The sequence below is a fragment of the Carassius auratus genome, chromosome 13, assembly GCF_003368295.1.
Source record: "Carassius auratus strain Wakin chromosome 13, ASM336829v1, whole genome shotgun sequence".
Classification (NCBI taxonomy): Eukaryota; Metazoa; Chordata; class Actinopteri; order Cypriniformes; family Cyprinidae; genus Carassius; species Carassius auratus.
In genome coordinates, this window is record NC_039255.1 from 23,680,201 (window position 1) to 23,693,812 (window position 13,612).

At 40.7% G+C, this 13,612-nt stretch overlaps 1 protein-coding gene across 2 annotated transcripts; it reads right to left on the reverse strand.

Annotated features, from left to right (window-relative positions):
* Nucleotides 1-632: 632 nt before the first annotated feature.
* LOC113113066 (PHD finger protein 10) lies at nt 633-12,771 on the reverse strand. Of its 2 annotated transcripts, none has more exons than XM_026279221.1 (12): nt 12,632-12,771; nt 12,163-12,269; nt 11,818-11,948; nt 11,558-11,641; nt 11,311-11,453; nt 10,145-10,294; nt 9,264-9,373; nt 9,015-9,165; nt 5,619-5,738; nt 1,927-2,035; nt 1,592-1,780; nt 633-911 (listed from the first exon to the last, which is right to left on the reverse strand). In XM_026279221.1, the coding sequence occupies exons 1-12, from the start codon at nt 12,698-12,700 to the stop codon at nt 829-831; spliced, it is 1,446 nt and encodes a 481-aa protein (XP_026135006.1). In that variant the 5' UTR covers nt 12,701-12,771; the 3' UTR covers nt 633-828. The 2 variants fall into 2 exon arrangements, with proteins under 2 accessions (XP_026135006.1, XP_026135007.1); XM_026279222.1 differs by having other exon boundaries at nt 12,526-12,661.
* Between the last annotated feature and the right edge of the window lie 841 nt (nt 12,772-13,612).

The following is a 13,612-nucleotide window of genomic DNA, read 5'->3' on the forward strand; positions in this document are numbered from 1 at the left end:
TATCTGCTTTGACCCAATTGTGATATTTGGATAAGAAAAAAGCAAATCAAGTAATTTTGCTGTCTTTAGAAATGGCGAGTTTAATCTTTTTATCCAATGCATTAAGCTAGGCTTCATATAATGTGCTCGAAACATGAAAACAGAGTCACTGCGCCCTCGTGTGGATGGGATCAAATATCCAACAGCTTTAGAAAAGTGATCCAATGCTGTGTGGATCTAGTTACACAACACAAACTCCAAACAGCCAGACATCACCAGTGACTCGGTCAAAACAGAGCCCGACTGCTCAACGGAAAGCCGGATCCTTTGTGACGAGGCTTTCACAAGGGTCTCTTTTCCAGGTTATCAGGTGTCAGAGCAGCCGTCGCACCTGCTGCTTCTCTGTGGACCTCCACGGGGCATCTGCTACACCACACTAAACACCGTCCCATTAACTAGACGGGGAAAAATGCTGTTATGGTGTAGCTGAAACAGGCTGGGCCTCCTGCTGCTCATTACAACTGAATGAGACGCTGCATAATGACTGCAGCAGGACATTTCAGCTCTGAATCCTGACTGTCCGTATGAAAGAGTGAGGGAGAAATGTCTAGCATGACCACAACAAAACCAGTAAGACACACACAAACACAAAATGCTTTTTCAACTTTATTTTAAACAAGTTAACAATACAAAAAACCTTATGTGATGCCGAAACAACTGTTTATAACAACAAAAATGTAAATTACAAAAAGTTAATGCAACATTGAAACACATAAAGGATGTCAAATAATAGAAAAATAGAAATTAATACCAAAGTGAGGTAAAAAAAATTGGTCGACTTTTTGGATCTCATTTAGATTTTTTGGGTGTTTTTGTTCCTTTCTTTTGAGGTGTAGAAAACTCTTTGTTGCACAAATCACAGACCCAGCAACCTGAGAGAAAGAGAGAGAAATAATTATAAAACAGTAAGGAATACTGTTCAGGACACATTTATCTCCAACTTCTCTTCTAAACTCTCACTAGCAAAAATACAACACTTTAAAAAAAAAAAAATCACAATATAACTAATTAAAACTCACCTATAATAATAATAATAATAAAGAAAAAAATCTAAAAAGCCCTCTGTGTGTGTTCCTGGGTGATAGTCTCAGTCTCGGGCGTTTAGTCTCAAGACAGTGACCCTCAGTTGTCAGATTAACAAATTAAGATACATTTTTTAAGATTAAATTTTTATTCCGAAACGGTGCATTAAATTAACACACACACACACACACACACACACACACACACACACACACACACACATCAAATAAATTCAGCCTAGCATAAGAAATTTCTTTCAAAATCATTAAATATTTATATCTGTTATGACCCAATATGTAAAAAAAAAAAACTTATACAACTTATCCTGCACTTGCACAAATTTTTGTCCAAACAATTTCTCTCTATGGTAAGAATGTCTGGAACCTAATCTCGGTCTTTAACCTTAAAGCGATTAAAAGTACCAAATAATAAAAAAACCTTATTGGTGAGGTAAGATTTCACCTCAGCTTAGCATTGTAAGTATTCATTCATGCATGCACATGAGGGAGAAGGCATCTCCGAGCCTCACCCTGAGGAATGGAGTCCATGCCCACACAGAAGGTGTGGAAACCTCGGTCACACTTGTCACAGAACATCATCTCCTCCTCATGGTGTGGCTGCTGGCACACGGTGCACGTCTTGCACTCCATGCACTGCCAGGGGTACATCTTGATCTGGGACACCAGCTCCACACTCATGTCCAAGCAGGACGGGTGACCTGGACACAAAGTCAGGCCTCTCATGATATACGCACAATGTCACACACCACAGAGCCTCAACATGTAGTGAAGGAACAAACATTATCAGGACATATTACTAGAAGATTTTCATTCAACAGACGAGTCAGGAAGAGTTTGGACTTACCGCTGTTCTGGCACTGGGAGCAGTGGATGAGAGTCTCTGGTTTGCCTTTCTTGTTGGCCTCCTTACCCTTCTGACATATGCCACATATAGCATTGGGAATGACCTTAGGCTGCAAGGGCAGAGTAACGCTATAAACGCCAGGCAACCAAGGTCATACACACCATCTGATTTAATGCTTGAATCAAAACCACTATGAGTTTTAAAATTAAATTAGTACAAATACTACAGTAAACTGGATGCAGCTTCTTAAAAGGTATTACAATAGCCTAATATTTCAATTTTAAGAATGGTTAATGCATATAATGTATAAATACACAAGCCAAAAATACCAAAACATTTAATTCAATAAAAAATAAAAATGTCACTTAAATCAAGATAAAAGACTACTGTTCAAAAATTCTTTTTTTTTATTTATTAATATTTATTCAGAAAGAAAACATTAACTTGTTAAGTGATAGCAAGATACATTTATAATGGAACGAAATATTTTTTCATTAAAATCGTGAGTTTTACACAAAATTAAGCAGCAAATCTTTTCTTTTTTCTTTTGTTCAATACTGATAAAAATAAACGTGTTTCTTGAGCAGCAAATCAGCATTTTAAAATGACTTCTGAAGAAACATGCCACACTGAAGAAAGGAGTGACGTATATTAAATAGACAACTTGACATTAGACATTAGCATTTTCTGTATTTAATCTCATTTATATTTTTATTCTTAATTGTAAATAAATGCAGCCTTGCTTAGCATAAGAGACTCTTTTCAAACACACACACACACACACACACACACACAGACACACACAGACACACACAGACACAGACAGACACAGACAGACACACACACAGACACACACAGACACACACAGACAGACACAGACACACACAGACACAGACAGACACAGACACACACAGACACACACTGACAGACACAGAGAGACACACACACACACAGACACACACAGACACACACACACACAGACACAGACATACACAGACACACACAGACAGACACACACAGACACAGACACAGACACACACATACACACACACAGAAACAGACACACACAGAAACAGACACACACAGAAACAGACACACACAGACACACACAGATAACCCAAAGAAAAGTGTTTCACCACAGTAAACAAACTGGCAGAAGAAAAAGTCAATGCAAAGTGTAACAAGTGTAACAAGTGCAAAGTGTAACAAGTGCATAACAAAGCACACAAAATAGAAAATGTTCTTGTGCTACTTTCATTCAGCGCTCACAGTCATTAAGAAATCTCTCTACAGTCTAATTTCTTTAAAACCTCTTTATTCAAAAGGTTACTCTAAATAATGACATGTCTAAGGCCCTACCATAAAAAAATAAAAACAGGCCAGTGACAACATTGTGGAAAACCAAACTAAAGGTTTCCAGACGCAGGCCATGGCTACAAGTTAAAGACACATTTAGATGTTAGTGAAGCTCACAGTAATGATAACAAAAAGACAAAATCCTTTCATTCGGTAACAGCAGAAAAATTCCAGCTGAACTAGGAGTATGACATAAAATATGAAAATCACATAACAGGAACAAGACCATTTAATGTGGTTTAACTACAAACACTCTTAACAAGACTCGAGAGATTGCATGAAAAAGCGATGGAAACAACACACTGTCGAGTGAGAGCTGTACCTACCGTCTCCTAAATCAAGACTGTCATACGTGCTGCAGTGATTTAGGACTGAAACCCCACACTCACTCAGAATACTGCATATTCTTGTCTTTAAAAAAGTGAAACGTGTGCAACATTCAAAGAATGTTTCGACCAGTAGTATGCTACACGGTCACATGACCTTCTAACATCACACATGAGTGTAGTATAGTTATCATCCCTCAAAATAACGGATAGCATTCTAAAGTGAATTCCATTTTGTGTTTACAAAAAAAAGTTCAATTTCATTCTGGAATTCATTAGAGTTTAGAGTGCAGTGCATTGTGGGAAATGGAGTGCACTGCAGTGGACTGGCAAGATACTTTGACAAATGTAGCAGGTCAACCTACTGTGCATACTGCTGGAGAACAGACGGCTCACGCTTCCTGAGAAACACAACTACAAGGAAAACTAGTAACGAAGACGGGGCTAAAATAAGCCTCTAGCTGGGGCGTATTTTTTAATAATAAAATATGGAAACATTTTTTCCCCACAAAAACACATTAGATAAGAATTTACATTTTCAATCAAGAAAATGTAAACCATCTGGAACAAAACCAAAAAAAATTCACATATTGTACAAAGCATAATTTAAGTATGCAGAACTGTAGCTCAAATGCAAGCATATGCAGGCAAGTTATTAAATGACTTCTTGCAATATAACACTGCTAAATTATTGTGCATGGCAATTTACTTCGTATAAATTTTGTTTTCCTTATTTTCTAATGTGAAAAGGTAAACCTTTTGTTGATCCAGCAAGCATTTTGACAGGAAAAAAAGTAACTTACATAATTTATCAGAGTAAAACACGGATATCAAGCATATTTAAGGTGCCCACAAACTGATATTCAGTTTGACAATGTTATACCAAACAATCGTTGATAAGAGAGTAAAGCAACTAAAGGATAAATAAAGCTAACTTTAAAAGTGCACTCAGTACGTTTGTTTAACTGTTAAAGGCATAATTAAAAGGATCTATAAGGAAAAGTTTCTTCATTTATTCACCCTAATGTTGTTCCAAACTTTTTGTCCATAAAATGGAAGTCAGTGGAAACCAGAACGGTTTCCCAGAAGTCAGTCAATCAAAGTTTCAGACTATCAGCGTGGATTAATGACATTTCACACCAGCTGGAGGAATTATTTTTTAACGTTTTGCGAAGACGTATGATAACTTCATATGGTGCTTTCGAATATTATTTATTTTTAATGAGGGGAACTGTTTTGCTTACAGCTGCTGATAAATGGAAAAGTGCTGCAAACGTGCTTGGTGCTTCTTTTATTGCTTTTGCTAGTAACTTGGTTGTTTTGCAACACTCAGCTGGTCATGTGACCTCAACATTGTGGCACCCATAAGACGACGACTTCGTTCCATATAGAACAGGGGAAAACATTACTGAGTGCACCCTTGATATTTCTTCAATTGTTTCATATCTATGGATTATTAGCAGTTTTTTTAGTGTTTAGCAGCCAAATGAAACCGCTCGCATGCCCTTCAGCTTAACCGACAGGCAGGTGGAGGGATAAAGAGAGGCATTTTAAGCTATATGAAGTACTGTTCATTTTATGAGGGTATTTACCTTCACAAGTGCAACACAGCAAAAAAACAAAAAAAAAACAAAACAAAAAAAACCTAAACTAATGGCAATGCCACACAAAAATGTTATTGCTCCAAAGGTCTGTGCAGAACACAGGAACTGTCACTGGGTTTCCTGGCACTGAAAACAAATGAGTGCCACTCTTCAAAGAGAAGATAAGTTCCATTTACACGTGCAGTCCCGATCTATGACCAACCGGGGGGAGAGTGTGTGTGTGTGTGTGCGTGTGTGTGTGTGTGTGTGTGTGAGAGAGAGAGCGTGTGTTTGGACCATGTACTGATGATCAAGTCAGAAGAAAGAAGACTTCTCTGCTGAAAGTGCTGGAAAAGAGGAGTGGCGAAAAGGGGAGAAGAGAGGTGTTGGGTTATTTTAAAAAAGATCAGGGGCTTTTTTCTTCTACCTTGTACCCGGGGACAGATTTGTGTTGGACGGTGCGAGGAGTGGCGTCTTTGCTCTTGACTTTGGACTGAATTCCACTGTCTTGGCTGTCTCCGTCTGAAGTGTTTCCTGATGAGCTGTCCTGTAAGTGAATAAATATCTCAATCATTTAATACACTGACTATCATCCACGAGTCATGGTTTGCTTTTCGGATTATGTCAAATCTCAAAAAGGGACCGCTTTTCATGATCCAATTTATTCATAATGGTCAAAAGCTCTACTACTATAGAGTATTACTCATATTTTGAATTAGCTAGTCTTTTTAGATATTTTTCTTTTTTTTTTTATAAGTACTTTTGTTATGTGTTATGATGTTGTCATTTTCATTCGTTTTTTTTATATGTAAATTTAGCTTTAGTTCCCTTTCAGTCTTTCACTTTCGACGTCAAGTCGGTGAGCGACGAATATGGGATATCACTTCGATAGACCAATCTACTTCGAGTGTAAACTAAACGAGACAATGCACATTGGCATGCAATTATTGCATCCAGCTGCCACTGATCACTGCGTTAGTATAAGAAGGCAGCAGGTGCAATGCATTCCAGCTTTTCGCTTCGGAGCCGAGCGTTAGTATCGCTCTGCTCAACTGTGTCTGCTGTGAACTACGAGTTCAGCACGCTGTCGGAAGCTTTGTGTGTTGGCGAGACGGCGCTTCAGCGGCGGTCGTTCCTGTGTTGAGTGGATAGCACACTTCAGGCTGCACTACCCCTGTCGTGTTGAAAGCAGCCATTTCCCCTGTGCGCCTCAGCACTAAAAGAGCATTTCCTGAAGAGCAAATTTCTCTAAAAGAGCCTCACGTAAAGACGACGGATCCTCCTTATAAGGATGCCGTTTCACCCGTGGGTTTCTGGATGCGGTCGTTACCTGGCAATGGGTGATGGTCACGATCGCTGCCTCATGTGTCTGGGCGTCGAGCACGCTGAGGTGGCTTTCGTGGATGAGTCATGTTCTCACTGCAGGAATATGACCATCTTGGAGCTGCAAACCAGGCTCCGCTACCTTAAGGGGGGCGCAGTACCGTTGCCGCGGCCACGATCTGGGGCTTGTTCTGGCAGCCGACAGACGAGAACCACCGCCCCTGTTCACGCATCGCATCTGCAGCAGCCTCCAAGTGGTGCCGTGGAGCTGGGCGCAGGCAGACTGCCCCTCTCGTCCTGACCCCCGTCAAACTTGGCGGTGAGCAGAAGAGCAAGAGGCCCCGGGACAGGTGACCCAGAGAGAGGTAGCTGCTTTCTGGGGGATGGTGAAGGCACCTCCCCCTCCCCTGGAGGAGGACCAGGCGGAAAATCTGGAAATCTCGAAAGGAGAGCAGTTTTCTCCCTCTCTGGGTCCCAGGAGGGCATGGGGAGTTGCAGACGGCCAAGCACCGGAACTCACTCATACTCCTCCTTCGCCAGATGGCAGCAGCGGGGGGTACTGGGGAAGTTGTGGCCTAATGGTTAGAGAGTCGGACTTGGAATCGAAGGGTTGTGAGTTTGAGTCTTGGGCCGGCAGGAATTGTGGGTGGGGGAAGTGCATGTACAGTGTCCTCTCCACCCTCAATACCACGACTTAGGTGCCCTTGAGCAAGGCAACGAACCCCCAACTGCTCCCCGGGCACCGCAGCATAAATGGCTGCCCACTGCTCCGGGTGTGTGTTCACAGTGTGTGTGTGTGTGTGTGTTCACTGCTCTGTGTGTGTGCACTTTGGATGGGTTAAATGCAGAGCACGAATTCTGAGTATGGGTCACCATACTTGGCTGAATGTCACTTCACTTACGAGGGCGTCAACAAAGGCCCTACTCTGCTCCTGCTCCAACTCTGCTCCTGCTTACACTGGCCTCCATCAAGAGGGTAGGGGATCTGCATGCATTTTCGGTCGACAATTCGTGCCTAGAGTTTGGGCCGGCTGACTCCCAGGTAATCCTGAGGCCCCAGCCTGGCTACAGGCCCAAGGTTCCCACTACACCCTTCAAAGACCAAGTGGTGAACCTGCAAGCACTGACCCTGGAGGAAGCAGACCCAGCCCTGGCTTTGCTTTGTCCCGTCCGAGCATTAAGGTGCTATGTAGACCGGACACAAAGCTTCAGGACCTCAGACCAGCTCTTTGTCTGTTACGGAGGCCGGCAGAAGGGGAGTGCCGTCTCTTAGCAGAAGATGGCCCACTGGATTGTGGATGCCATAACCCTGGCTTATCAGGCTCAGGATGTGCCCTGCCCGTTCAGGTTGCGAGCTCACTCAACTAGAAGTGTTGCATCCTCCTGGGCGCTGGCTCGTGACGCCTCGCTTACAGATATTTGTTGAGCTGCGGGCTGGGCAACCTCTAACACGTTCGCTAGGCTCTATAGCCTTCGTGTAGAGCCGGTATCCTCCTGTGTTCTCACCTCAAACGGGTAATGGCACTGAGAGGCCCCGGTTAGTGTCGGCTTGCTAAAACTACTCCAGAGTGTCCGTACTGTAGACCCTGTTGAGATCCTCCATCACCCTAGGCAGCTGGACGCGGCGGAACGTCCGGTGCCAGGCCTTCATGATGTATCCGTGAGAACCATGGAAGGGTGGGTTCCATATTGAGACCTTAAGCGGTACTCGTATGTGTATATAACCCAAGAGGGTTTTTAATCAACTCAAATTTCTCCGTATACTCCTAAACGGATGCTATGTGTGTATTTGCCTCCGAGACCTCCTTCCGGAAGGATGGGGCTTCCGCAGCGTCCCGGTTCCAAGCGGACCGGGTACGTTTTCCCAGTGTTATCCAATCTAACCCAGTGAGGTAGTGCTTTGACAACAGTGAGTGGAGCTACTTGTTCTGAGCCCCGGCCTACACCTAATAGGGTCGCAGGTGGCTCGCACAGGGCACTGGAAGCGGCAGCACCCATGGCATCCCATATTCATCGGTCACCGTCACGTCCCGTCGCCATGGTTGCTGTACCGCCGCTGAGCTGCCGGGTCCCCGGCTAGGCTCCTCAGCAAAAAACTGGAATGCATTGCACCTGCTGCCTTCTTATACTCATGCAGTGATCAGCGGCCGCTGGATGCAATAATTGCATGCCAATGTGCATTGGCTCGTTTAGTTTACACTCGAAGTTGATTGGTCTATCGAAGCGATATCCCATATTCGTCGGTCACCGACATGTCGTCTCCGTTCCCTCCTTCAGGGAAAGAAGGTTACCATACGTAACCGAGACGTTTCTATTTCCGTTTTAGTCATTTTAGCACTTTCACTTGGAAATGTGTCCATAAACATTCAATATTTTGCAGTTGCTTTCGAGACACTAAATTGCACTGGACTGAAAACTATAGACAGAAAATCACATTTGAACTAACTAAACCAACTGTGCACTTTTATAAGTAACAGGCAGTCACCTGAAATCAACTTACAGAGGAAGCTTTATTTTTTCTGCCGTCTTCTTTCCCGTCCTCACCTTCATCCGAATCCCCATCACTGTCCAGGGCAGGCAGCTCGGGGTCCAGTGGAGGCTCGTACAGAGCCGTGTTCAAAGGCAAGTAGCGGAGCTCATTTGGAGAGTACCTACAAACAAAAAAACCCAGTCAGAACGCTGAACGAATTTAAGGCTTTCGTTTCGTTTGTCTCCAGTACAGTGATGGATGGCTTATTACGGAATCCACCTTTTGTAGTACTCTTGGAACTGGCCAGGAATGAGGGCGACTGGGTATGGACCGGTCCTGGTCCTTTCTGGAGGGAGGATTCTGTATCTTCCTTGAGGCACCTGAATAATCTGGGGGTGAAAGAGAACAAGTAATGAGACCTGGGAAAATAAGTGTGTTATCAAAATGGTTTAATGGGGTCTTTTATTTCTATTCTTATTGCTTTCATTTATTTCAAAAATGAAACATGGCGCTATCCTATCCATAGACCGCAAAATAAATGGACACAGTGACAATTTTGTCCCGTTGCTTCTATGGACTCTCTATGGGTTTCTCCCTTGACTTTATGCCTTCCTCCACCCCTCCCGATAGCCTCATAGGCGGTAAAAGATTGTCTGCAAGCTTCTCCTCCTGTCCATATGGTAATTTCTCTACTGCGCGACAGAGAGTCGCAGGTTATGATGCAATCGTTAGCCTATTTTTACAAAAACTGCTTCTACGGGACCATAACGTAAGATACAAGGTAATGGAGCCTTTTATACATTTTCGTGTTTCTTAAGAAATAATGAATGGACAAATGGAGTCTTTAAATGCCTCAGATGTTATTCGCTTGTTATTCGCTTGTCAAAGTGACGCCAAAATGAATGGGAGTCAATGGAATGCTAACAGCAGGTGGGGGTCCGCTAGCCAATGGCGGCGCCCAGGGGTGCTTCAATAAAATCTGAAACCCTGCCCTACTGATCCTGACTGAGGTCTGTAAGTGGATGCTCAGGAGTTGGGGTTAGCTGCCAGGCTATTAAGCCGGTCCTAGGGTTTTTTTGGGTGGTACAGCAGTTTTACATGCATTTTACACACCACAGTAACAGTACACAATCAGATTAAAGAACATGAGCACATCTTACATGTGTTTGAAGATCAAAATAAGCCCTCCTCTCCTCCATCCGCTCTCGGTTGAAATTACTGTTGAATTCAGCAGCTTTTTTAGCTGCTTTCTTGATGTAGTCGGGCACTTTACTGGCTTCAACTTTTTGAGGATTCTGTTGCTGCATTTGCTAAAAGAAAAAAAAAATCTGACCATTAGGACTAACATACTTTTAGCTAAGTTCAACCATATTGATCATTATTACCACATACACCAGCCTTTACTTAAAAAAAATATAAAATTCACATATATATATATATATGTGTGTGTGTGTGTGTGTGTGTGTGTGTGTGATTAATTGCATCCAATATATAATATTCTAATGTGTGTATGGAGTATATTTATTATGCATGCATATATAAAAGACACACATAGCATATATTTAGATAATATTTACATGTATTTACGTGTATATATTTATATAAATTATATCATATATATATATATATATATATATATATAAATGCATTTAATATATAAATGTCAAATATTTATCTTAAATGTGTGTGCATTTATAGATACATAATAAATATACACAAAGTACACACACATATATTATTTAAACAAACTTATTTGGGATGCGATTAATCATTTGACAGCACTAATATATAAATTCATCAAAATAAATAAAGCTAAGCATTTTTTGATCAAAAATACAGTAAAAATAATAAGTAATATTTTTTAATACTAACAATTCAAATTTTAATTAATTCCTGGGAAGTAAAGCTGAATTTTCAGCATCATTGCTCCAGTCTTCAGTCACATGATCCTTCAGAAATCATTTTGATATGCTGATTTGCTGCCCAAAAAACATTTCTGATCATCATCATCATTACTTTTGATCAATTTAATGCAGCGGTTCTCAGTTCCAGTCCTCGCCCATGCACTTTGAATGGAACATATACGCTCGTGTCGAACTGCAATCATGGAGGAATATCCTGTGATGTCCACTTCGCAGGGCACTTACGTTCGAATAGAACAAACGTCTGAAGCCATAAGAGAAACATACAAAATGTGCAGAGCAGTGGCGCGAGGACTGGAATTGAGAACCGCTGATTTAATGTGTCTATGCCAAATAAGAGTATGTATTTCTTTAACAAGAGTAATATCTAAAGCCAGTAATAAATAAAAGAGTGTGTCCCTCACCGCACTCAGCGTGCTCACAGAGTACTCTTTAGTGATCCTCTGGCGCTCTCGCTCCTGGAGTATGACAGAGTACTCCGCATGTTTGACGGGATACTCCTTAATCATCAGATCAATCACTTCATCACTGCGCAGAGCAGTGAGGCCTGACGGAGAAGCGACGGAGTAAGAATAATAATTACAAAATAATGATTGTTTTTGTTTGTTTCACAGATTCAAGAGACGGAAACGAGAAAAACTGAATTCTTACCCAAAGTGCACTGTGTTTCTGTAATAACATTTTGTTCTCTCAGATAAAGTTTTTCTTTGTGAGACAGGTCTCTTCTTTCCAAATCTGGTATGAAGTAGAGAAGAAAAACTTTGGGTGTTGGGACAGTCACAGCACAATACAGAAAGTCTTCTCTGTCATGAGTAATTAAATCTGAAAATCAAACCACCGTTTGACCAATAACGTGAATACCACTTAATTTGATTTTTCTCTGCAGACCGTCAGAGGCTCATCGTACATACCTGGATATTTCCGTTTGAATGAAGTGACTCCTAGGTACTCGCTCACTTGTTCCTGTAACATATAATACTCCCCTGAGTCATCTGGGGGCCATTTGTATTCGGTCAGATTCTCAGCAGGAAAGTATGTTGGTCTGTAATGAAATAGCAAACCTCAATACACCGTAAAAGAACAGAATAAAGATTCAAAACATTTTCAGTGAGCCAATAATTCCAGGAACAGGTGACTGTACTCAGTCAGAAATACATAACAGGTTATTTTTACCCTATTCATCTGTGGTGTCTTGTGTTAAAAGGGATTCGGCGGTCAGCGTGGTATAATGTGAAGAGTGTATGATGATCTCTCACCCCTGCTCATGGCTGGAGGTGTCACAGCTCCTGGAGCTGTCTCCGGAGCCCATCCGCCGTCTCTTGGGGGCCTGACTACCATCACTGGAGCTCTCCTCAATGTCATCCTGTTGGAGGAGTCACACATTTCAATCTGGATTGAGAGGTATTATGTTAAGAAGGGCTATTATAGCTAGGTCTAAAGCCCATTACAACATACTATCAATGATTGTCCAAAATACAAATAGGAAGACAGCTGGAGTCCGTTTATATGGTTTATTTGTTTAAAGGTATAATTACTCAGAACATCGTCCGTTCATCTAGATATTTAGCTTCATCGGCTAGCAGGCTAATAGTAAATAAACAAAGGCGACTGATGCTCACATTCACGTTGATATAGACGCAGTAACTGAACAGATGTAAACTTCTCATGCTAGAGTGTTATAACTGTGGTCTGTGCAACAAGATGTAGCCGCGAACACCCACACACCTTCACAGACTGCGTCCCGGGAGTCGCGGGATTGCTCTCGCACGGTCTCGGTGACAGAACCGCTGCCATGTTGACGCTCCGCTGATCAGAGAGCGTCACAGTCACAGTCCGACCGGAAACCAGGAACGAGACGAAGCGTTCCGAACACACACACACACACACACACACACACACACACACACACACACAAAAAAAAAATAAAAAAATAAAAAATAATAATAATAATAATAAATATATATATATATATATATATATATATATATATATATATATATATATATATATATATATATATATATATATATATATATATATATATATATATATATATATATATATATATATATATATATATATAATACACAAAATATTAATACATTTTAATATTTAAACAATTAATATTGATAACAATTTTTTTTTTATCTATATCCCTCTCTTATTTACATTTTATTTAATTTTAATTGGAACGATTTATACTTACAGGAAATATTTGTTATGCCTTTGTATTATAATTATTTTAATAGACAAAACATTAACTTTTTTATTTAAATCTTATGATTAAACATTTATCTATCAATTAAGGCTTAATCAATTAGACTATGTTTTTTGCTTTTCGAACTTATTATTATTATTATTATTATTATTATTATTATTAATATTATTGTTGTTGTTTAGCATGAAATACCGTCCTGCACTCCCATTTCCTTATGACCTCCTTGCCATTTGCTGCCCAGCACTGTTAATGTTTTTAATGTCTTGAAACAATTAATCTGTTAATGTTTAAGATTTATATTATTTTGTAATATCTTAAGTATTTTTTACTCTAATACCTATAGGTTAGAAGTTATACATTATTGAAACTAAAGGGCAACATTGATTAATGATTTCTATAATTAAATATTATAGAAAATAAATGACATATAACGAGCTTTGGGAAATCTGTTTACTACGGTGACGTATCGATGATTGACTTCTCAACTG